This window comes from Chlamydotis macqueenii, chromosome 1, assembly GCF_036417535.1.
Source record: "Chlamydotis macqueenii isolate bChlMac1 chromosome 1, bChlMac1.mat, whole genome shotgun sequence".
NCBI classification, from domain to species: domain Eukaryota; kingdom Metazoa; phylum Chordata; class Aves; order Otidiformes; family Otididae; genus Chlamydotis; species Chlamydotis macqueenii.
The window spans coordinates 178,824,169-178,846,467 of NC_141556.1; the positions used below are offsets into that span (position 1 = coordinate 178,824,169).

Below are 22,299 nucleotides of genomic sequence, written 5' to 3' on the forward strand. Positions count from 1 at the left end.
GACTAATCTGGAAGCAGAAATATCAGCAGATAGAGAGATAGATTGAAACTTCCTCTGCAGGCATTGTTAGGTTATTACCTAGCTGGAAGACTACTTTGCTACAAAGGCAGGGGGACTCAGGAGACAGTCCTTTTGATTAATCTCATACTATTAAATAAAAGATGGGAAGGTACCCCAAGGCCAAGTGGATGTACTGTTTCTTGCTGCATTAGGGCCAGTTTCCTCTTTGGTAGACTAGCTGCAACCAAAGTGTTTACAACTTAGCTTTAGGCCTTTTGTAGACTCTGTTGGTTATCTGTAACCTTTTAATGTTGCTACTAATTTTTTGTGAGGTCAGATACTTTGTTGGTGAGGTTGTTTTCTTTGTTGTTGTTGCTGGCTTTTTTTTTTTTTTTTTTCCAGCTCAATGTGGTTTTGAGAGTTATGTTGCAGCCCACTAGCATGGTGTCTCTATAGCATGAAATATAAGTTTTGTCCCTGAGGAAGCTGATAGCCTAATAGGAGAACTAGTAGAGGGATCGTTGAGGCAAGACATAAGTGATTGCTAGGAAGTTAGAGGAAAACATATTAATGATGGCTTTCTCAGAAATCTTGCTAGGAATATGCAAAGATTGTGCTTTGTTAAGAAAATGATGTGTGATCTAGGAATGAGAAGCACGTATTAAGAAATCAAACCTATGAAAAAGGACAGACTTATCTTAATCCAAAATAGCAATGATACTCACACTTAAAATACCCTCTTACATTTTTAATCTGAGGACTTGAGGTTTGAAGTAACAGATAATTTAGTATACAGCTTTCTTTTGAGATGTGGTTATAAAACTTCCATACCTATAAAACAGATATGAAAGAAATTAGCAAAATTCAGTTGAGAACAAGTGAAGAATACTCTGAAAAAAATAGCTTCACTTAACAAGGAGAGCATAGGAAGAGTAAGTTGAGGAATAAATATGTGCTTCTGTGCTAATATCAAACATGTAAAATCAAAAAATGATTACGTAGGATGATATTGCACATTTCTGAAACTTGATGGCAGGGAGTGGAATACTGTGCTAGAAGGTTATAAATTGTATTTAAGACAGAATAAGTCACAGCTGTAGAGAAATAGTGTGAAAAGTTAGAATATATTAAAAGTCAGATAGGGTAAATAAGCGGACCTTGTCAATAAATATCATAACTTTCTATCTCCTTATATGAAGAGCATTAGCGCAGTTTACTGATCGCATAAAAAGGATAGTGATCATCTTAGGAAACGTAAAGGAGCATCTACACATCTTTTTTAAGCATCCCAAAAGCTGCAATCCTGCCAGAGATGATGCAGATTGTCAGTTTGTGCCAAGAAGATAAGCCGTAGCCACAAAGGTAAATTTGTGCTTTGCATCAGTTTTCTCTAGGGTGAACTTTGGTTGATTCTACTGCGCAATATTTTGGATGGAAGGATGATCTCAAATGAAGGAGTCAGGAGAAGCCTTTTTAAAGGAAAATGTAAAATAAATAGCAGTAAATCCCCAGGAATAAAGGGCTGCAAGGAGAATCTGAGAAGTGAAGCAGTAAGTCTGGCTTCTGTACCAAGAAAAATGGATGAAGACTAAGAAGACGCGCAACATAGATGTATGGGAGATATAATATGATGGGGGAGAGTCAATTTGGGTTTTGTAAAGAGAAACCGTCCCTTACACATCTCTTACAGCATGCAGATAAAAGTAGGACAGTCAGTAGAGCATAACTGAAATTCCATACACCTTTCAACAAGGTGTGTTAAAAAAGACTTAAAATAGTAAGTAAGTAAGACTTACAAGATACTGGCAGATGCTGACAACAGAGCAAGTGAACTTCAATTATTATAGAGTAATCAATCTGGAAGAAAAGCATTCTGTTAGAACAACTGAGACAATTATAGTTAAGAGCAAGCAGAAAATATAAATAAGTTACTATAAAAATCTTGAGAGCTTCCATCATCCCATCTCAAAAAGTATACTATATAGCTACTGATGTGGCAGAGAGTGGTGATAAAGATCAGCAGTAGGCAATAGTTCTGCATCAGGGATGTTTTAATAAAACAGGACTCTGAAGGTGGAAAATCAAAAAAGTTAGGAAAATATAATAAAAATACTTGTCGTTTTGTATGCCATACAGGAGGAAAGTTAGGAACATATTCACTGTGTCTTACAAATAACCAGGGTTCATCCCTTGTGAAATACTGTTCAGCAGGTTAAAACAACCTAACAGAAATATTTTCTTATACAACAAGCAATTAAACTGTAGTATTTACTTTTAAGATGTTGTAGAGGCTGAAAATGTAAATTAATTTAATATAAGGCTTAGGTAATTAGCTAAAGATAGTACACCTGGAGCTATTAAACACAGTAGTCCAGAGGTAGCTTTAGTTTGGAAAAATCACGAGTGTGCAGGCTGTTAGAAGCTAAATACTACATTAGCTGAATTATCATGCTACACTTAGCAAGTTTCCTTCTTGTTTTTCCTGATCATTGGGTATTTACTGCTGTCAGAAACAGGTGAGATGAATATCTGGTCTTAGAATAAATCAGTACAGGTAAAGCCGGCCATACTACGTATTTCACTGTATTAGACTATTCAAATGCAATATTATGAACAGGAATAGTTTTCCCTCACCTACTTTCTCTCACAGCAGACAGGCAGTAATTTCAAAACAGTAAAGTTGCCTATGGTTTCTAGTAATGTCTGTGAACACACTAATTAAAGAAGCTCATTTTTAGGAAAACAGGAACTTCAATAAATTACAAAGCAAAAAAGGTTTGATGTAAAGGTTAGATAATCCTGCACAGCGTGATGAAGCCTGGACCTGTCTTTACTTTTATTCCTATGACAAGGAAAGCTGAATGATGCTGATGTCTTGAAAGGCATGCAGCTCATAAAAAGAAACCAGCAGGAAATCTAAAAAGGAAGGATGGTGCTTTGTTGGAAATAATTCTTCATCCTGAGTACAATTAGGCGCCATGGACAAGCAGGCTATTACATCCTGTCGCTAAATATCACAACCCAAAGGCCCCTAATGAACTGATTAGCATTCTTTTTTCTTTAGGAAGTCAGATATATGCACAGTTGGTGCACTTTTTTATTGACAAAGTCTATAATTATGAATATTTCTCATATATATTAAATTGTGCTGGTTTGTCAGTCATCTTATGTATACTAGCCGAAAAGAAATTATAGTCATTATTGCAGTTCTTTTTTTTTTTTTTGCTTTAATTAGGAAAGTCAAAGAATATTGAATTTATATTGATTTAGAATATTAAATCCATTGAGTTAAATGTCCAATAAAAAGCACAGTGAACAAAATGTATATTAAAAATAAAAATCTAGTGGATTTATAGAGAGTATTTAAATTGCATATCAAAAGCTTAGTTAAGTAATTTAGTCAACTTGCTCTTTATCAGTCCAGCATGCATCTCATGATTTTTCTAAGTAGCAGCTGAGAAACTCTTCACAAGTTTCAGCCTACCACTGAACGTAGTGTTGACGGTGATTTTCACAGAAGCTTATGGAACTAATGCTTGAGAGACAAGCTGGTTGCTGCCTTGCAGCTAGGAACAGAGTCCTTTATTTTTAATCAGTTCTCTATTCCTTTTTCCTTGTTGTTTAAATTCATTTGTTGACATGACAAAAAGAAAAAGAAGGAACAGCGCTTACCCAAGTCAGAGCCTGATTCGAGTGAGGTAGAAGAAACCCATTTCAACTGCAAAGAGACTATGTGCTGCCTTTAAACTGTCTGTTGCTTAATCAGCCTCCTAATTTGAGCTTCCCTCTGTGCAATATAAACAACTGAAGTCTGTAAGATGTCCTAGCATTTTAAGGACTTTGAAAGATTCCTGAATAGGAGCGCGTTAGTTGAAAAAAGATTGTATGTTGCTCTTTGGAGAGGGTCAAGATGTTGACTCTGTGGACAGGTAATAAGATAGGGCTTTGGCAGACAATGTAAATTTAACTTAAGTACATAATTTCTTTATATAGAACTTCTATGTAACTTTAATACTCTGGACCTCAGGCATGTATTACAGCTAGCACTGATTTTTCTCATAGTACATGGGGTGTACACACTGGATGCAGTAGCGGTGTGTGATACAAATACATGTCAATTTGTTTTGCTATTATAACATAGAGATAAGTAGGAGTGAGTCAAAGAAAAGTTGTTATTTGACAAATGCTCTTCAGAATGTACTAATTTAAAAATCTAAACATTTTAATGTGTTTCTTGAACTATTATATTCAGATATGTCATTTTACTGTTGAACCTGCTATATTTATATATGGGAGGGAAGTCTCTGTGACACATATTTTTCAGACAATTGCAACTATTTTCCCAAGAACGTGATGTGGGAAATCCTCAATAGAGCCCGACAACGTTCACACTCTTTGGCCTTAGAAGAAAATAATTTGTTTAAATTCTGGTTTGAAATGACCTCAAAGTCTTTGAAAAATTTGCCATATTTTTACAGAGAATGTTGCTGGCTAGTGTACTGTCAGTCTCCATTCTATTTTGAAGATTCTGCTAAAAATATCTGCAGCATCTGTGTACCTGTTAATCTTTTGTTCTTAGGCAGAATCATATTCCTTTTTGAATTGTCTACACTTAACATGTGCTTTGGTTTGTGGAAAAAAAAAAAATGGTGAATATGGGGTCTTTTAAGGAAATGTTTGTTACAGATTAACATCACTTGTTATCTGCTCTAGGGTAACAACTGTTTTTACTTGGCTTCACACCCTGCACTATGTAAGTATTTTTTATAGCACAATATATTAAAATCAGTATAAAATAAGCAATTCACTTTGAAAGAACTGCCATTAATATGGAAGACCAAACATACAGCATTTAGAAATAATATGACTCATCTCAGCCTTGCATTGCTTTCCTGTTCAGTTAATGAGCAGAATGATGATCTGTAGTCTCATGAGTCCAAAAAGGCAGTCCGTGAAGTGAAGCCACTTCAGAAAAAGTTAACAAATACCTAACTTCTTGATTTCCTTTTCATCCCTGCTGTGTTGCAGCTCTGCTGTACTTCTGTCTTCATTCATCCAAAGCCAATGAATTGTGTAGCTGATAATGCATTTATATCAACCTGTTCATAATAATTACAGTTGGGATTGCTGTACTCAGTAGTATTCCCTGTTGTTTCCAGTTTAGCTGGTGCTGGCTAACAAAAGCCATATTTAAGGAAAAAAAAAAGAAAGATGACTTATTAAAAAGTCCTAAATTGAAGCACAGTCTCAGCAGAATGCAGAGAGCTTAGAGTATCCCATAATGTGTCAGATGGAAAATAAAAATCACTGCATTCATGGTATCTGTCATTGAAATACTGAATAGTAAAACATCTTTCTGGAGTGCTGTATTTTGAGTTGAAAATTGTGCATCACATATTCAAGAGCAGTCAGTTTTAATGGTATAAACTAAGCAGCCTGTATAGAGTCTATTAACATAGCTGTAACTTTAGTTAAGTCTTTCAGAATATCACAGATACATGCTCTCTCACCCCTCAAGGTTCCTTTTCAGTATATACTCTGGCATACCATTAATTTATAAGATGAAGTATACATTTTATTGATAATTTTAACTTTTTTTCCTAAGATTTTTTCCTTCCTAGAAAACTGAAGAAAGTTACCGAAATGTTTGATCTATGGCATTTGTACATACTGACAACAAAACAAATTAATTTTAATTTACCCTTCCACTCTGTGGAAATAAACAACCTCATAACTGCAAAAAATAGTGTAGTCTTCCCTAAGTTCTGTTAATGATCTAAGAATCACAAATAATAAGTATCCTAAATTGTAGGATCAAAAATAAACATGATGTGGAAATGTTTGTGTTTATGTCTAGTTTCACTTAGCATTCATTGAACTGTTTTAATTTATTGTAGTTCTTTTTTTCTTTTTTTTTTAACTGCTGACATTTATTTTGATGGTTCTAACTTGTGTTTTGTCATGTCGCGTTTCTCATAATCCTTTTTCTATTTAATATTTGGGCAGCTGTTACATACTAACCTCTCATCTGCTTTCCTCCTTGTCCCACCAATAGCTTTTTAACATTGTTAATAATTTTAAAGAAACTCAACTCTGAAGGGTAGTTTCCTGTAAGCTTTGTGCATCTTGGGAGCTAAGTAGGGGAGAGAGATTCAAATTTATATGGAAGAAAAAGTGGGCCAACAACATCAATTCTCTTTGAGCTGTTGCTAGCCAGTCAGCACAGGCAGTTTGAAGGTGCTCACGAGCTGCATCATGTGAAGTCAATTAGAAACATGGAAAGAAGCTCATACTCGCTAAGGAGGCCTTGTCAGAGAAAAAGAAAGTCTGAAATCAGGTGGTTGGGGGATGATGGAAGATGTATCATTTAAAAGCATCAAAATCTAGGCTTTGTTAGTCCTCTGCTACAAGACTTTCTTAGGGGAGACTGTTCTGCCCTTACAGACCTAGCTAATAGCTATCACAGTGACTAATTTGGATGTTGTGAAAGTGCATTATTTCTCCTTTCCTCCACGTGTCTGAGAACATTATTGTATGACTTTCTGGCATGAATTCTAAATCACAAAAAAGAAAACCGTTAACTACTTCCTTAGTATTTTAAAAGCAACGTTAACAAACCAGAAGAACATTTAATAGTGAAATTCAAATGAGATTCAGCCTCTGAACAAAACTAAAAGAAGATTGCATTGCAAAAAACCTGAAGAGCGAAAGCAGTCACCCAGCAGTAAAATGTTACTGTCTGTTTAAAAGAGCGTGGTGGACAAAAAGTCTATTTGTCTAGATTTTAATTCACTCAATTAAAAATCCTGTACTTTGTAAAACAGAGTGTTTATAATGTATGCATCTGTAGTAAAAAGTATACAGATACAGTAAATTCTCTTTTGCAATAGTTGGAGTGAGCAATTTAAAGTAAAGGTTAAATTATAATTTCTTATCTTTTGCAGTCTTCCCTGCAGCAGGAAAATAATTGAACATAAATACTTGTTTAGCTACCATTCCATTAAAGTAAACACTTTATGAAGTTCTCCCACATAAGGAAATGACTACTACTATAGTATTTCTTCTTTGAGGTTCTTTGAAGTAGTATATTATCAAAATTCTTGAATAAACATAGTTTTTTAATTTATATTAAGCAGTATTTTGATGCTGTTTATAAATTGTCTATCTCTTGTAGAAGTAGTGATGTTGTTTTAATCTCTAATTTAATTACGTTGTATAGACGTTGCAAATAGCCTTAGAAAAAGCATAAATACCTGATGCAGCCACCAAGAATAGAAACAAGTGCATTGCTGTTGCTACAACAGCATTTAAAAAAAAGCAGTTAAGATTAAGTTGTTAATCTTTCTTGGTTTGATATTTACTATTGCTGTTTATTAATTTTTCTATTTAGTAGGGATTATAATATTTCATTATACATTCAGGATATATTAAAATATTCAGGTTAGTTATTGGTATCTGTACCTAAATTCCATATAAATTGTAATTTATATACCTAAGCCTTTAGCTTCAGTAAGGAGAAAGTGATACTAAATAAACTACATAGGTGCTTGAGGTTAGATTAGTTCCATACATTTTATTTCATACAAAATTATATGCTAATGGAATAATCTTTAAATTTCAAGTAGCTGAGAAAATTTGATGAAAGCACCTTGATTTATTCATATGCCTAATATACACTGTAAATACGAGGAAGTATAAATTACATGGAAGGAGTTCTTTTGATGCAAATAAAAAATGTGTATGAAATATGGATCAATGTTGAGTGAAAACTGTGGATTTGACTGGATTTACTGAGTATCCTTGCAGCCTTAACAGCAGTGTACAGCTTTCTAGTTCATGCCAAAGAAGATTTTCAGAAACTTTCACGGATGCATGAGAACATGGAAAAACTCTATCAGAACGTGATGGGATATTATGCCATAGATCTGAAGAAAGTTTCAGTGGAGGAGTTTTTAACGGACTTAAACAACTTCAGGACAATGTTCATGGTACAATGTATTTATTTTACTCCTAATGTTAGAAATTATTTTTGTAATCTTTCAGTTACTGAACAAACTAAAAATAATTTTCTTCCTCCTCCAATGGCTTCTGATACTGATATCAGAAATTTTAGAATATCCTAAGGATAATGGAGTTTTGGATTCTTGTTTGTGGATTACTTCTTTCTGAAAGAACTGGAAATTCCTAATAGCAATGAATGTAATTTAAAAATGAGCCTTTTACATGCATGTATAACCTGAAGGGGAAAAATTTGAAACTGCCTTTTTAAAATACAACTGCATTTTCTGTTTAAACATTGCTGGCTGTTTACTTAAAAATAAATGTTCTAACGATTATTCTATATTTATAATGCATGCTCTTCCTATCTAAAATCCAGATTGAAGATTTCATTTAATCTAATTTTTCATTTGCCTGCAGCACTTGATCAGTGTCAAAGTTTCTGTCTGTAAGCAGATTCCGTAGTGTGGAAACTCAGAGCTCCTTATTCTGACTTTAAAAGTTAGCATATTTTCCTCAAACTCAGTCTGTTTCTGAGGCCTTTTTTTTTTTTTTGTGACAATAGATTGTCTAGGATTTTAGGTTCTATGCATTTTAAGTGCTTACTTTATTCTTTTCCTTTTAAATTGATGATCTTTGCGGGGAGAGGCTAAGAATGATTATTTTATTGTTTTTAACATTTGAGTTATATTTGAGAAACAGATATTAGGCTGATCTAGATTATTGTTCCGTAGCTCCTTTTTATATAGAGCTCAGAAAATAGTTATAAGCGTAATTCAGACTCTGCTAGTTAGCAAATCTTTGCCTTAGAGTGATCTAACATAGTCATAGATGTGGAGGTTAGCTCTGTCCTTGTATCACAGGATTATGTACACAAACCTTTGCACATACTACCTCATTGTAAAAGCTTGAGCTATTTTTTAAATCTAATTTTATTTTTCTTTAGGTATGTTTTTAGTCCAAATGCATTTTCATTATGGTTGCAAATTTTAATAGTAAGAGTTCTTTTTTTTTTTTTTTTTTTTTTAGTTCTACCAAAATATGATTTAAGAGTTTCAACAAAATACCTTTCTGAAAAGTGAGGTAGAAATTTCTCAGCCTATTTCCTTATATGTTTGGAGCTGATAATATGTAACTATAAACAGTCTCCTTGGCAAATTTCAAGATAATCAGATGTTTTCCAAAATATTAGAGGTTCTTTTACTATTGTCAATGTAGTTTTTCTGGAAGAAGGATGTTTAACTTGATGATGTACTTCAGAATACATACTCAAGACTGGTATATCCCTCAATTTAAGATAACCGAACAACTTTGGGAAAGCTGATGGCTATATAAGTTCAAAATAATTTTTAGAGCTCTTATTTAGGATTAGTGGGGATCGCTATCTTGGTGATTTTATAGCTATGTTCAGATTTGCTAAAGTCAGGGGGCCAGGGTGAGGTGGTTGATTTTATCTGAAGTTGATGGTTGTTTTCAGTTGAGTTTTTTTAAGCTTTCTTTGCAAAAATAGTTTTTCCTCTTGGATTCTGAACACTTAGATGGTAAGCAACCCTTTCTTAATGAAGAAATGGAAGAATAAAACACAAGTCCCAAAGGCAGGGTCCAAATTGTGTATTAATTTATTAATTTGGATAACTTGGAAAAGGTGACTCATGTCACATCTGGTTACCTATGATTACATAGCTTAAGTTACTGGCTACAGACCTGCAGGAATGTTTTCTGAGCATGAGCTCTGTGACAAAGTCTGGAGCAGTGATCCAACTCATGCCTGTTGATCTGTAGAAAGATTCAATTAGCCATTCTACTATCTACACCTCACTGCAGCCTATGCTTATCATTACAACATACTTATTAAAGTTGCTTGCATATTTCCCAGTCTTGTTTGGTTTTGCTTGATAAGTTGGGTTTTTTTAATGATTTCAGACATATCTGAGGGTGTAGGTAGATAAAAATACTTATTTCGTAGATCTCGAGGAATGTTTTTGAAATTCCATCTATTTTGAGGAAATAAACTTAAAATGGAACCCGTATTTAGCAAACATATTGGAACATGTAAAGATTACCAAGCCTCTGCTACTTCAGAATTTAACAGCTAAAAACCTAGAAGGAACAGTATTCAATCAGAATAACTTTGCTTGGCAAGTTACTTTTCAACATGGGCACTGATTATGTTTTCCTAACTTGCTCAGTGCATAATTTGAAACTCAGGAGGCTGATTTTAAAAATGCTAAATGTTTGTTGTATTGTAATAGTTGTATTACTTCTCATTTAAATGCTGCAGAATAAGAATTCTAAATGCTTAGGTTCATCTTGAATTGGAGACACAAAGAAGTGGTTGTGGGTTACCGTAATTTCCCTGTATTTCTTTTCTGTCTCTGTAAAACTGGCACTGATACTAACCCCTGCTTCACAGCAGTGTTATAAAGATAGATTAATTAATGCTTCAGAACAGTTAGCTATTATTGATGAGTATGATAGAAGAAACCTTGAGGAAAATTAATAATTCTGTCTTGCAGAGCACAGTTTTGAAGGCTATATGAAAAAACAGTGTGTAGATAAGGCATGAAATCACTTATCATTCAATGACACTAAAAAAAAAATACTGAGTAGCTGCTGAGTTTTGGGGCTTTTTGGAAAAGATTTTTGAGATGCCTAGCATGAGACACCTGAGGTCTGATTTTTCAGAATTGTTTAGCATTGGTCTTGATTATTGACAGATGATGTTTGTCATCCTAGAAAATTTAGCTCAAAAGACTTTTAAACTTAGTGCTGAAAATCACTGGATTCTTAAAAAGTCCAAAACTAAAAGGCTACTTAAGTCACCAGTAGATGTAGGAAAGTGAAGTTCAGTCTTCCTTGTTGTCAAGCAGAGTTGATAATTTACCTACAGTACTTATCTACTTATAATGCTTTTTTAGTTCTCAGTTAATTAAAATTAAACATGTTTAAACATGGAGCCGTAGATTTCGGGTTCATAGCTACCTTTGGACTGTGTTTTGTACTTCAGTGTTATTTAGTGGCTGTGACAGCTAACATTCCCACTTTCTGAGCACCAAATCTAGAGTGCAGTTAGTTGGCCAGATCCGAAAAATGAGTGAAGTACCTTAGCTTCAGTGCTTTAACTCGTGAAGCTAAATTCCTGGTAGTCAGTGAAACATCTTGGGCATCTCTGTTAATGGAATCATAGAATAGTTTGGTAAAGGTCATCTAGTCCAACCTCCCTGCAAGGAGCAGGGACATAATCAACTAGATCTGGTTTAAAAAGTCCATTTCGTTGTCATTTTTCATAATTGAAAGGTTATTCTTCTTCAGTTATTAAAGGCAGATATTTCCTCACAAGATTTATGTGATATTTTTCCTTCCTTTTGTCACTATCTATTGCAGTAACACTAGAAACAGTGTCTATGCAAATATTGCTGTAATCCACGTTCGTCTGTGCTTTATAGTATTTTTTTTCTGAGTGCAAGCTGGACATTTTCTTGCTAAAAACAGTATGAGACGTTAATTATCCTTGCAAATAAGGCAACCTGAGGTAGCTCAGAGAGGTGGTAGATGCACCATCCCTGGAAACCTTCAAGGCCGGGTTGGACGGGGCTCTGAGCAATCTGATCTAGTTGGAGATGTCCCTGCTCCTTGCAGGGGGTTTGGACTAGATGACCTTTAAAGGTCCCTTCCAACCTTAACGATTCTATGATTCTATGAAATGTACAGCCTCTGCCTTAGACCTTATGAAGATGTTAGTCATTTTGTAGGAGGAGACACTTTGATCTATTGGGAAAGATCAGATTTTTTTGTGTAACAGCATTCCGAAAAGAGAAACTTTCTACAATGAAGAACAGGTGCATGGCACTTCATGTTTAGTGTAAGCCACAGCAGCGCACTGAGAATTTACTAGTGTACATAGCTAACACTAAATGAAAGTAGGAAGTATTCCTAAAATAAATTATTAAAAAGATTTTGAATGTGACCCATTGCTTTTACTTGATATCTGAATATGCAAAGTTATGATTTAAAAATTCTGAAACTCTTAGTTCTGTTTTGGCTTCATTGGAAGCTTTGGAGTACTTATTTATAATTCAAAATAAGCAGTGTTGTACAGGTATTAACCAGAAGACAAGAATTGATAAACCTAGTGAATTAATGCATATGTGTGTACGAATAAGAAAAATGCATAGCTATGTCACCCAAGCAGCATTGTTTTTCTGGGTATAGTGGCAGAATCATAGACTCATAGAATAGTTTGGGTTGGAAGGGACCTTTAAAGTTCATCTCATCCAACCCCCCTGCAAGGAGCAGGGACATCTCCAACTGACAAAGAATAAATTTTGAAAGCATTCTAGAAATACAAATAGTAACGTACTTATTGTTGTGTAAAACCAAATGGTTTAGATATTTTGAGGTCTTCCTACATTAAGGTGTATATTCTTAAGCTGTATTTCTTGCTGACTTTATAATCCCCATTTGGGGCTAATTAGTATGTTTTTAATGTATTTATTCTGAATTTGCTTACTATTCTGAATAAAATGTACTAAATATGGAATGTCAAATATTTATTTGGCTTGATAAATTAAGGTTAGTTGGGAGATGTGATATTAAAGCTTTATTTTTTTTAGGGTTCAGCTTTGTTTTTGCTAAGATTTCAGTTTTAATTGAACTCTTACTTTTTTCTTATAGCAAGCAGTAAAGGAGAATATGAGAAGAAGGGAAGCAGAAGAAAAACAGAGGCGTGCTAAAATAGCTAAGGAGAAAGCAGAAAAAGAAAAACAAGAGAGACAACAAAAGAAAAAGCGCTTATTAGAAATGAAAACAGGTAAGTAATGTAGAAAACACATTTACTCTAATGTTTTACTGGAAATAAAGCTGCTATTTTTTTCATTATCTGAATGTGCTTTGAGAAAAGACAATAAATGAATGATTTTCACTGATTAAAGTTTACAGCAAAGAGGTTCTTAAATTCTGTTTTGTTGATCATAGAATCAATCATAGAATAGTTTGAGTTGGAAGAGACCTTAAGGGTCATCTAGGTCCAACCCCTCCTGCCATGGGCGAGGACACCTTTCACTAGACCAGGTTGCTCAAAGCCCCATCCAACCTGGCCTTGAACACTTCTGGGGATGGGGGATCCACAACGTCTCTGGGCAATCTGTTCCATGGCCACACCACCCTCACAGTGAATAATTTATTTCTTATGTCTAATCTAAATCTACCCTCTTCCAGTTTAAAGCTGTTACCTTTTGTCCTATCACTACATCCCCTTGTTAAGTCCCTCCCCAGTTTTCTTGTAGACCTCCTTTAGGTACTGGAAGGCTGCTATTAAGCTCTCCCTGGAGCCTTCACTTCTACAGGCTGAACAACCTCAACTGTCTCAGTCTGACTTCGTAGGAGAGGTTCTTCAGCCCTCTGATTATCTTTGTGGCCCTCCTCTGGACTTGCTCCAACAGGTCCATGTCTTTCTTATGCTGGAGGCTCCAGAGCTGGACACGGTACTCCAGGTGGGGTCTCATGAGAGCAGAGTGAGCTTCTCTAATTACCTGTTTTCCTCAAGCTATTTTAGAACACATAATGCTGCTTTGTATTTTTCTGTTAGAATATATTGAGCCTTGAGTGACCAAGTATAAGTTCAGTTATGCTCAGAACCCCTTACATTACCTGAAAACAGACATCTTCCAAATCACAAAGCCATTTTCTTTCTTTTAACTAAGGTTAGATATTTATTTTTGTTCTTTTACGAGAATAAGCCCTTCCTGAAGTACTCTGGATTTTTCTTTGAGTATGTCAATTATTATTTCAATAGGTCCCTATTTAAACACCTTAAAAGATACCTCAGCCATGCATTTTTAAAATTCCTCATTTATGCTGCACTGTCTTTTGTACCAAAAGAGATGGCCGACACTGTGAATTCTCTGTTACTGAGAAAGATGTCTGATATTCCTCTATACTGCTATATTTTATCCCAGACTGAGCTTCTGGAATCCTTCAGAATGATACATGACTTACTTTGCAAATTATTGTAAGCTACTCTCTCTCTTCTTTCTTTTTTTTTTTTTTTTTTTTTGAGGAGCAGATCTTGCTAAACAGTTCCCTGCTCAAACCCTGGTAGGCACCTTTGGCATAAAAGAGTATCTGTCTTTTCCAAATTTCAGTAATAACCAGAGTAGGCGTGTTTAGTTTCAGAAATTCTTCAAACCAAAAGTCTTTGATTTATTTTCATAAGAAGATCCCTGTCTTGAGGTGTGAGACTAACGCTTTCGCTTAAGATAGGAAAGTAGATGGTTGCCCTCTGAACACAGAATTTCTAATTCTTTAGAAGTAAATTCAAGATGCAATCAGAAATCTACTAATGACAGTCTTTTTAAAGCTCACGTGAGATAGGGGAGGCTGCAGAAGACTAGGAAAGGGCAAGACTGGTATCTGTATTCATGCATGATTGGAAGTGTTCCAAAAGTGGTTAGATATTCTTTTCTCAGACATGTTTTTTTTGTATGACTGATAGTGTTTTGGATAGAAAATTGATAGTCTTTCAGGGAAAATTGAAGCTCCTTCCAAGTCCTGTTCTTCATAATGTTGTATTCAGGCTTTCCAGAATACAGATGCCTGTGTTATGGACTTCTGATTCATATACCCACATGTGTATGTAGGCCTCTGGTAGTTAAATCTACTGCTTCAGCTAATGTAGCTGGGAACTCTGTACTTGTCATCTACAGATCAGCTAGGTCATTGAGTAAATAGCTGCTTTGTCTCTTGGTAGATTTCTGTTAAATCACACAAGTGTACAGAAAGAAGTTTCTTGCTCTGGTTAGCAGTCATTTAAGGTTCAGTCTGGAATGACTAGTCTATAAACAACAGCACATGGGAAAAGATGGTGTTAGGATCACATGAAGCTGTAAATGTCTTGAGTCTAATATTCACTGAATTGGCCACTGATGAGTTGGTTTTTGTTCTGTAGAGCTACTTGTCAAGTTTCTTGTACTTACAACATCATTTTAAAAACCTACCAGAAAACCTAAATTCTGGTAATGGAAAGCAAGCGTGATAGATTTGTTTGTCAGGAAGGATAGCAACAACAACATGAAAAGTGAGGGTTGTGTTGGTTTTTTATTCTATTTTGGCAGTCTTTTCAAAACTATATTTACCACTTGAAGAGGCATAATGTTGCTCTGATTCTGGTAGAACAGTAACATAGAGGTTAAAAAATTAGTTTTTTCTTTTTTCCCCAGCCATAACTAGTTCATTGAAAGGCTTTCTTCTCATTAAGAGTCTGTACATCAGTCATCAAATGTTTACATCTGACCTGCTGACTCATTTCTAAGCAGGTCCTCTCTCTGTCAAAGTACCGAAACACTCTTACCTGGAGTGTGACTGTGGAGTAACTGATTTTTTTTCTGCATGTAATTTCCTTATATGGTGACTAGATCAGATGTAGGATTTGTAGGAACATTATTTCAATTATTGCTTGAATGAAGTAGCTGAAAACTCATTGATGTCACCATCCTAGAAAATATTTTCTGGGATTCAAACAGGTGGATACTCGAACAAGAGAAAAATACGGAGTATAAGTACTAACTGGTTCTTCAAGATTTTTTATTTTCAGTTAAGAGATTATTGTGTACTCTGCACCTCCACTCTATGTTTTTCAGTAGCATTGCTTTTTAACTAAAAATGACCTGAAGGTTAGGGATACCAGTGTATTTGCTGCTTTGGAGTTTCTTAACTGTTTCTCTTACCCTTAGAAAAAACTCCAACAAAAAAAGATGAACAAAAAAACCCAACAACCCCACTTTTCTAGGCTGACAATCATTAACAGCACTGGTGCTCATAAATTATTCTTATGCATTGTCATTAACACTATGAATTAGTTCTTACTTTTACTACTACTATATATTCAAAGCTGTCAGTCGTTAACATTTGTGTCCTAAATTTGATGTGAATATAAAATTCCGTGGAGCTGATGCTGTAGCGTTGGCAATGATAGCTACCAGTGATGGCCTTAGTTGACAAGATGACATGGACAAAGTCAAGAGCTCACCTGAAAGGGAAGTTAGAAATGAAGTGGGTGAGTTTTTTCTCTTCTCTACCGCCTTCTCTTTCCTTCTCCATGTCTAGGTTGGGATTTTATCGTTTTATAAGATGCTTTAGTTTCTAGACTGTTCCTGACCCTCGTCTATCCCGAGATTACATGATGCAAAATCCTTCAAGGGGTGTTAATTCCTCATGTCCCAGCAGTGCTTTCAGCTGGATTTTCTTTCTTGGCTTAGCTACTGCTTCTATTCTTAATGTAAAAGCAGTGTTTTCACAATGCTTGAGGTTGTACTTTCTTTTCAGTGACTATTAATTGGCCATTAGTGACTTGTTTACGATCCTGGAGCTTCTGCTTTCAGCCTGTGCCGATAACATTCAAGGTCTGAGCTGTTATCCAATGCTTAAACAGGATTTATATCATTATAGTAAGCTTGTTTTGTTACCAGTGGTCTCATTTACAACACAGACATTTAACCTGTCCTAGATTCTCCTTTGTTCTTGAAGTCTGTTTCTTTGTATTTCTTCAGCTTTCATCTGCTTTTGCAAGTTATTTGAAGAGTAGGGTTTTGTTGCCTATGGTGCTGCCTTCTGCTGCATTAGATGGATTCATTTGTTCATATAAAAATGACCTACATAATGCTGCAAAATTTTTAGCTTTTTGGGGTGTATTGTTGACTTTTTTTTTTGCCTTCACAAAATGCTAATATCTGAAAAAAATATGTACAAAACCACATATTTATTAATATCTACCAAAGATGTGAGTTGAGCCAGTAAGTTACGTCTGTAGCCTGTGTTGTGCCTTTGATATACAGGTGACAACTTAACCATCTAGATCACAGCTTACACTGTCATCCATACCTCTGCATCAAATTGCCTTTGAAATACTGATACAGAAGTTCAGTATTGATACGGTGATTTTTCTAAAATTAGATAAATATATACACTGTGTGATAATCAGAATAAAGTTTTAATTTTGATTTTTAAAATTTCAGATATAAATAATTGTATCAATATTTTATAGACTGTAAAATGTGTAGTGTTTTATGAATATTTAGTACAGTATCTTTTTAGAAAAACCTAACATTTTAGGTAGGCTTTATAATATAAATTTGGACCTCTGCTAATAAGATTTTTGCTATTTATATGGAGTCATTTGACTTGTTCTCTTGCAAGTATTTTTTTAAGATTTGGACCTGTAAATTTTAATTTGCTAAAATTCTCAATCTCTACTTTACATCTCAGTGACACTTTTGTGTCCTAATTATTACAGCTCACTGATATAAAAGGATGAGAGTCTTAAGTTTACATAATAAAAAATACTAGCTTCTTATTTTCCTTTCAGCTCCATCCTAACTTGCAAATTATGTGGAATTCATTTGAAATGTTGAATGTCTAAGTAGTGAATGATATTTGGTATTTTGAAATCTATGATAATAAAATATGTCCTCTAAATACTCTCTGGGATACAAAGTTATATTCATACTTTGTCAATAATATTGCTTTTCTTCTATGAAGCCAGTTCAAACTATCCCATGCTATCATTCCAAAGGTATATAGCCAGTGGAAGGGGATCTCTATGTAAATACCAGTTGTCTGCATATTATTAACATTCAGATACACACCTTCTCATGCTGTTCAGATTCTCAGTAGAAAGCACACCAATCAATTATTTTGATCTTATCACAGTGTAAAGAATTCTATAACTGTGATAACACTAGCTAAATTTATTGTAACATAATTGAGAACTCCATCATTGTGGCATCTTCATTGTGTCTTTCTTTGAATACTATTTAAGTAACAAGCCACTTTCATCAGTGGTTATTTACAAAGGCTGCCCTTTCTTATGCAAAAGCAGTGAAGTGATGCCAAAATGATATCTTAAACATCTGATTTCCAATCTAGAGTATTAGTTTGTTTTCAGTTGTGTTACTCAGTTTCACTTTTATCACAACTAAGTGTTTTTAAATCCATGTTCCAGTTTGGTTAGACAGTTATGACCTTAGTTGCAGTCAATTTTGCAGCATTTATTTTTGCAGAGGTTTTACTTTGTTTATCTGGTTTTGGATAAAAACATTCATATCTCACAAACTGGCTAAGAGAGCTTTAGATTTTGGTTCTTCAAACATTTACTACTTTATTACTCTCTGCTAAGTTGTGCAATATGAATATTTTCATTAGTTCTGTAGTGTTCTACAAAACAAAAGGACACTGTGGATCCCAGCACTGACAGTTTAAGCAATGAAAATAGTAAATCATAGAATGGTTAGAGTTGGAAGGGACCTTCAAAGGTCTTCTAGTCCAACCCCCCACTCTGCAAGAAGCAGGGGCATCCCCGACTAGATCAGGTTGCTCAGAACCTCATTGAACCTGGCCTTGAACATTTCCAGGGATGGGGCTTCCACCACCTCTCTGGGCAACCTATGCCAGTGCTCTACAACCCTCATTGTAATTTTTTTTTCCTAATATCTAATCTAAATCTATCTCCCTCTATTTTAAAACCATTACCCCTTGTCCTATCACAACAGGCCCTACTGAACAGCCTCTCCCCATCTTTCTTGTAGGCCCCCTTGAGGTACTGGAAGACCACTATAAGGTCTCCCCAGAGCTTCCTCTTCTCCATGCTGAATGTAATTAGGTGTCATGGTTTAGCTACAGTCAGCAATCAAGTACCACACAGCTGCTCAGTCACCCTCCCCAGGGGATGAGAGAGAATTAGGAAGAAAAGAAAACTCATGGGTTGAGATAAAGTCAGTTTACTAAGATAACAAAGGAAAAGATAATTATATATTTATTACAATAATAGGGAAAGCAATAGAAGAAATAATAATAATAATAATAATCTGAAAAAAACCCATTATGCACAAGTTCTCACCACCCGATGACCGATATGGCTTATCTTGAGCAGCAATCACTGAATGAAAAATAAAACTGTAAATAATCTCGAAACAATTCCAAACAGCAAGAAAAAAGGGAGCCAGCTTACCAGCCCACCTCCACTTAAGTACTGTGTGTGACGGTTATGGCATGGAATACTCTGACCAGTTTGGGTCAACTTTTCTATATCCCTCCCAGCTTCCTGTACCTGCATGTTAGTGAAACCTGGGAAGCCGGACAGTGACCTTGTTCTCTTTAACAACAACTCATAACGTCAGTGTGTTTATCACCATTCTTCACATACAAAATCTAAAACACAGTAGCTACTGAGAGAAAAATTAACTCCATCCTAGCTGAAACCAGGACAGTAGGTAATTAAAATTCAGGTTCCAACAGATAAAATGCTTGCCATTGAAATAAATTAAATCCCCAAACCTACTTATATTAGTAGGTACCCTCAAAGACCCAATTTTCCCTGTGTAGCTCAAGTTTGTAAGGCCTCCATTTTATTAATTTCTTCTCCATGGTAGGGGAGAATCAATACTTCTTAATAGTATTCCTTTCCTTTGAGAGGAGTGAAGGACAGAAAATGTTGCAGATGAAAAATGTTTCATTGCAACTGACATGACATCAGTAGTTTCTAACATATGTTGATAATCTGTTGTTTTAAAATGTCTACTGGGCTACTTTCCTGAAAAACACAGGTTTTGGACAATAGATTTATTGCTAGATTTTGGACATTTAGATGTATGTTTTGTGCAACTAAATTTACTGTGAGGTAAGGTCTGATAAAGCTATATATGAAGAAATCCTGAGGGTGTAATATTAATATCCAACAACTGTTTTGTGTAAAGGCTCTCTTCTCTAGGAAGTTTCCCCTTTCGGAATTTCAAGTGCTCAGCTGATCTTGGTTCCTCCCTAGTGATGATAACTCTTTCCAGTTGTCCCATTTCTGCCTCCACTTACCCTCAACTTGGACCCTCTTCCCTAAGAGGATTCCTGAGATCACTTTTTGTTATTTAAATTTATCCTTAAATATCACTTTTATTATGAGGCCAGTGGGGAATAAGTCTGTTCGTAACTGTGAGGAGTGTAACTTCTTCCTCTTACATTAAGTAAAAATGAGCAGAAAAAACTATGGGACCTCACAGAGTTGCCTACTCAATATATTCTTACTGATGTTAATACTTAGAGGGCAGATGACAGTAAGCTCATTACAAGCTTGGGGAGTAGATGTAATTTTGCCTTATGGTTGTTTAAAAAAAAAAAAAAAATCCTATATATGAGGAACAAGTTGTGACAGACATTGACCACAAATCCACTGGAAAGGAGATGTCACCTGATATGTCTCTAAGTATGGAGGTTGTTTTTCAGCTGCAATTCTATTTTTTTTTTTTGACAGTAAAGTATAAATCTGGGTAAACTACTGAGAACAGATGTTCCCTCAAGAATAATTGCCATATTTGTATACTTGAAAATGTTACAGAGAAAGACAAAATACAGGTATGCTTAATTAAAAAAAAAATGTGGCCTGAAAAACAGTGTGCGATACATCTGCAGAAACCACAGCAAAAGATGGAGATACAGGAAAACTTCATCAAGTCTCACACTGTAGATGTGCAGGGAATTAGATATTTTCAGTGCAAAAAAAAAAAAAAAGGTTATCTGAGTGTATATTAATTTAAACCCAAAAACCAGTAGTCAGAAGTCTTATTCTAACAATATCTCAGTGGTGCTAAATATTCTGAAACGTGGAGGTGTAGTTCATGCACTTGTTGGCCACCCAAAGACTCAGAATGCAGCATCTACTATTTGTTTGTACTAGGTAGTAGCTCCAAAAGAATAACTGATTTAGAAGAAAGAATTATTTTTCATTCTGAAGATTTTACTTAGAAGTGGAACCTTTGGAGAACTGATGTTTACTTTGTGAAACTGATGTTTACACAAAGCCCCTGAAAAAATAAGTAGCAACTGTATTTGGGAGAGAGAAATAGTCAAAACAAACGTAAGTATTGAAAAAATTAAGGGTTATTAAAGTTATGTCTGTAGATAAATATCCTCATAAGACTTGTCATTTGTGTTGGAGTAGTAAAATTTCTAAACAAATGTGAAAAGAATACTGCAAACCTAAAATAGCATTATGATGAGGCCATCTTTGGGATTAAAAACTCTAACATTTATGCAGATAGTACGGTTTGGTTTGAGTAAGCATTTCCTACTCCAAATGCTACCTGACATCTCCTCCTTAAGGAGGCAGGCATCAGAATACTCTTTAAACTCTCACTCCTGCTATGTGTAAATGCTTTTATTCTTTCTGGTTTTTTTCTGAATTATCAAAAGTTTCTTCTCTCAAGTTGCAGAACAGAGGAGGAATAAATATCCTTACTAAAGCATTGAAGAATATGTTTTATTGTTACTTTCCTTATTCCAAGATTGTAAAAGAGCCAAGAACCTCCTCTGTCATTGTTGGAAAGGTAGCAGAAGAGAAGGTCATGTCTCTGACTCTTCCTTCAAACTGAGTCTGCTGCTGCTTTTATTTCTATACTGTTCACTAGGACGCTTATCTTCTCTCAGCAGTACCTCAGTGATTCTACATAAGTACAGTCTTGTTACTACATACTAAAATATTCTTGCTCTGAAGGTTGCTGACGGAAGTTACGTGATTTCTCTGACAGCTTCTATCCATTGAAAGTTATTAAATGCAAAATAAAGTCTTTGAATCACAAACTGCTGCACACCGAGACACCATTCTAGAAATGTCATTACATATTTATCCTGTCCTTTTTATAGATGTTTGCTGTTGGCTACTAGTGCATGGAGTATGCAGGGCTAGGTGGACCTTTGATCTGATACTCCTAGGTATTCTTTTGCATTTATGTCCACCCAAACAGAAAGGGTCTTGCCCCACAAAAAGTTGCCCAGAAGCTTTCCTTTGACTAAGCTCAGTCATGTAATCCAGTCAGAACTTTCTCACTCCATGAGTGAGAAATTATATAGCTTTTACATTTTCTTCAGCCCCTTGTCTCTGTAGCACAATTGTTGATATGAGTGATCATTGAGTGTATTTTCTGATTTATTGGTTGTTTATAAATTTGCATTGAAATAGTGATGTCTCCTTGTGCTCAATTCAGAGCTTTCAGATGCACTTGGTACCGAAGAATGGTACCCAAGATGTTCATCAACATCCACACACGTATATAATGTTCATAGAATCATAGAATAATTTGGGTTGGAAGGGACCTTTAAAGGTCATCTAGTTCAACCCCCCTTCAAGAGGCAGGGACATCTCCAACTAGGTCAGGTTGCTCAAAGCCTCATCCAAGCGGGCCTTGAATGTTCCCGGGAATGGGGCATCCACCACCTCTCTGGGCAACCTGTTCCAGTATTCCACCACCCTTTTTGTGAAAT

At 35.2% G+C, this 22,299-nt stretch overlaps 1 protein-coding gene across 1 annotated transcript in view; it reads left to right on the top strand.

The window, feature by feature from the left end:
* Positions 1-22,299, top strand: part of DIAPH3 (diaphanous related formin 3) — a 256,760-nt gene that overhangs the window by 158,049 nt on the left and 76,412 nt on the right. Inside the window, exons 25-26 of the mRNA XM_086771793.1 lie at positions 7,824-7,988; positions 12,673-12,808. Coding sequence (XP_086627919.1) covers positions 7,824-7,988; positions 12,673-12,808 — 301 coding nt within the window. The remainder of the gene's footprint in view (positions 1-7,823; positions 7,989-12,672; positions 12,809-22,299) is intronic.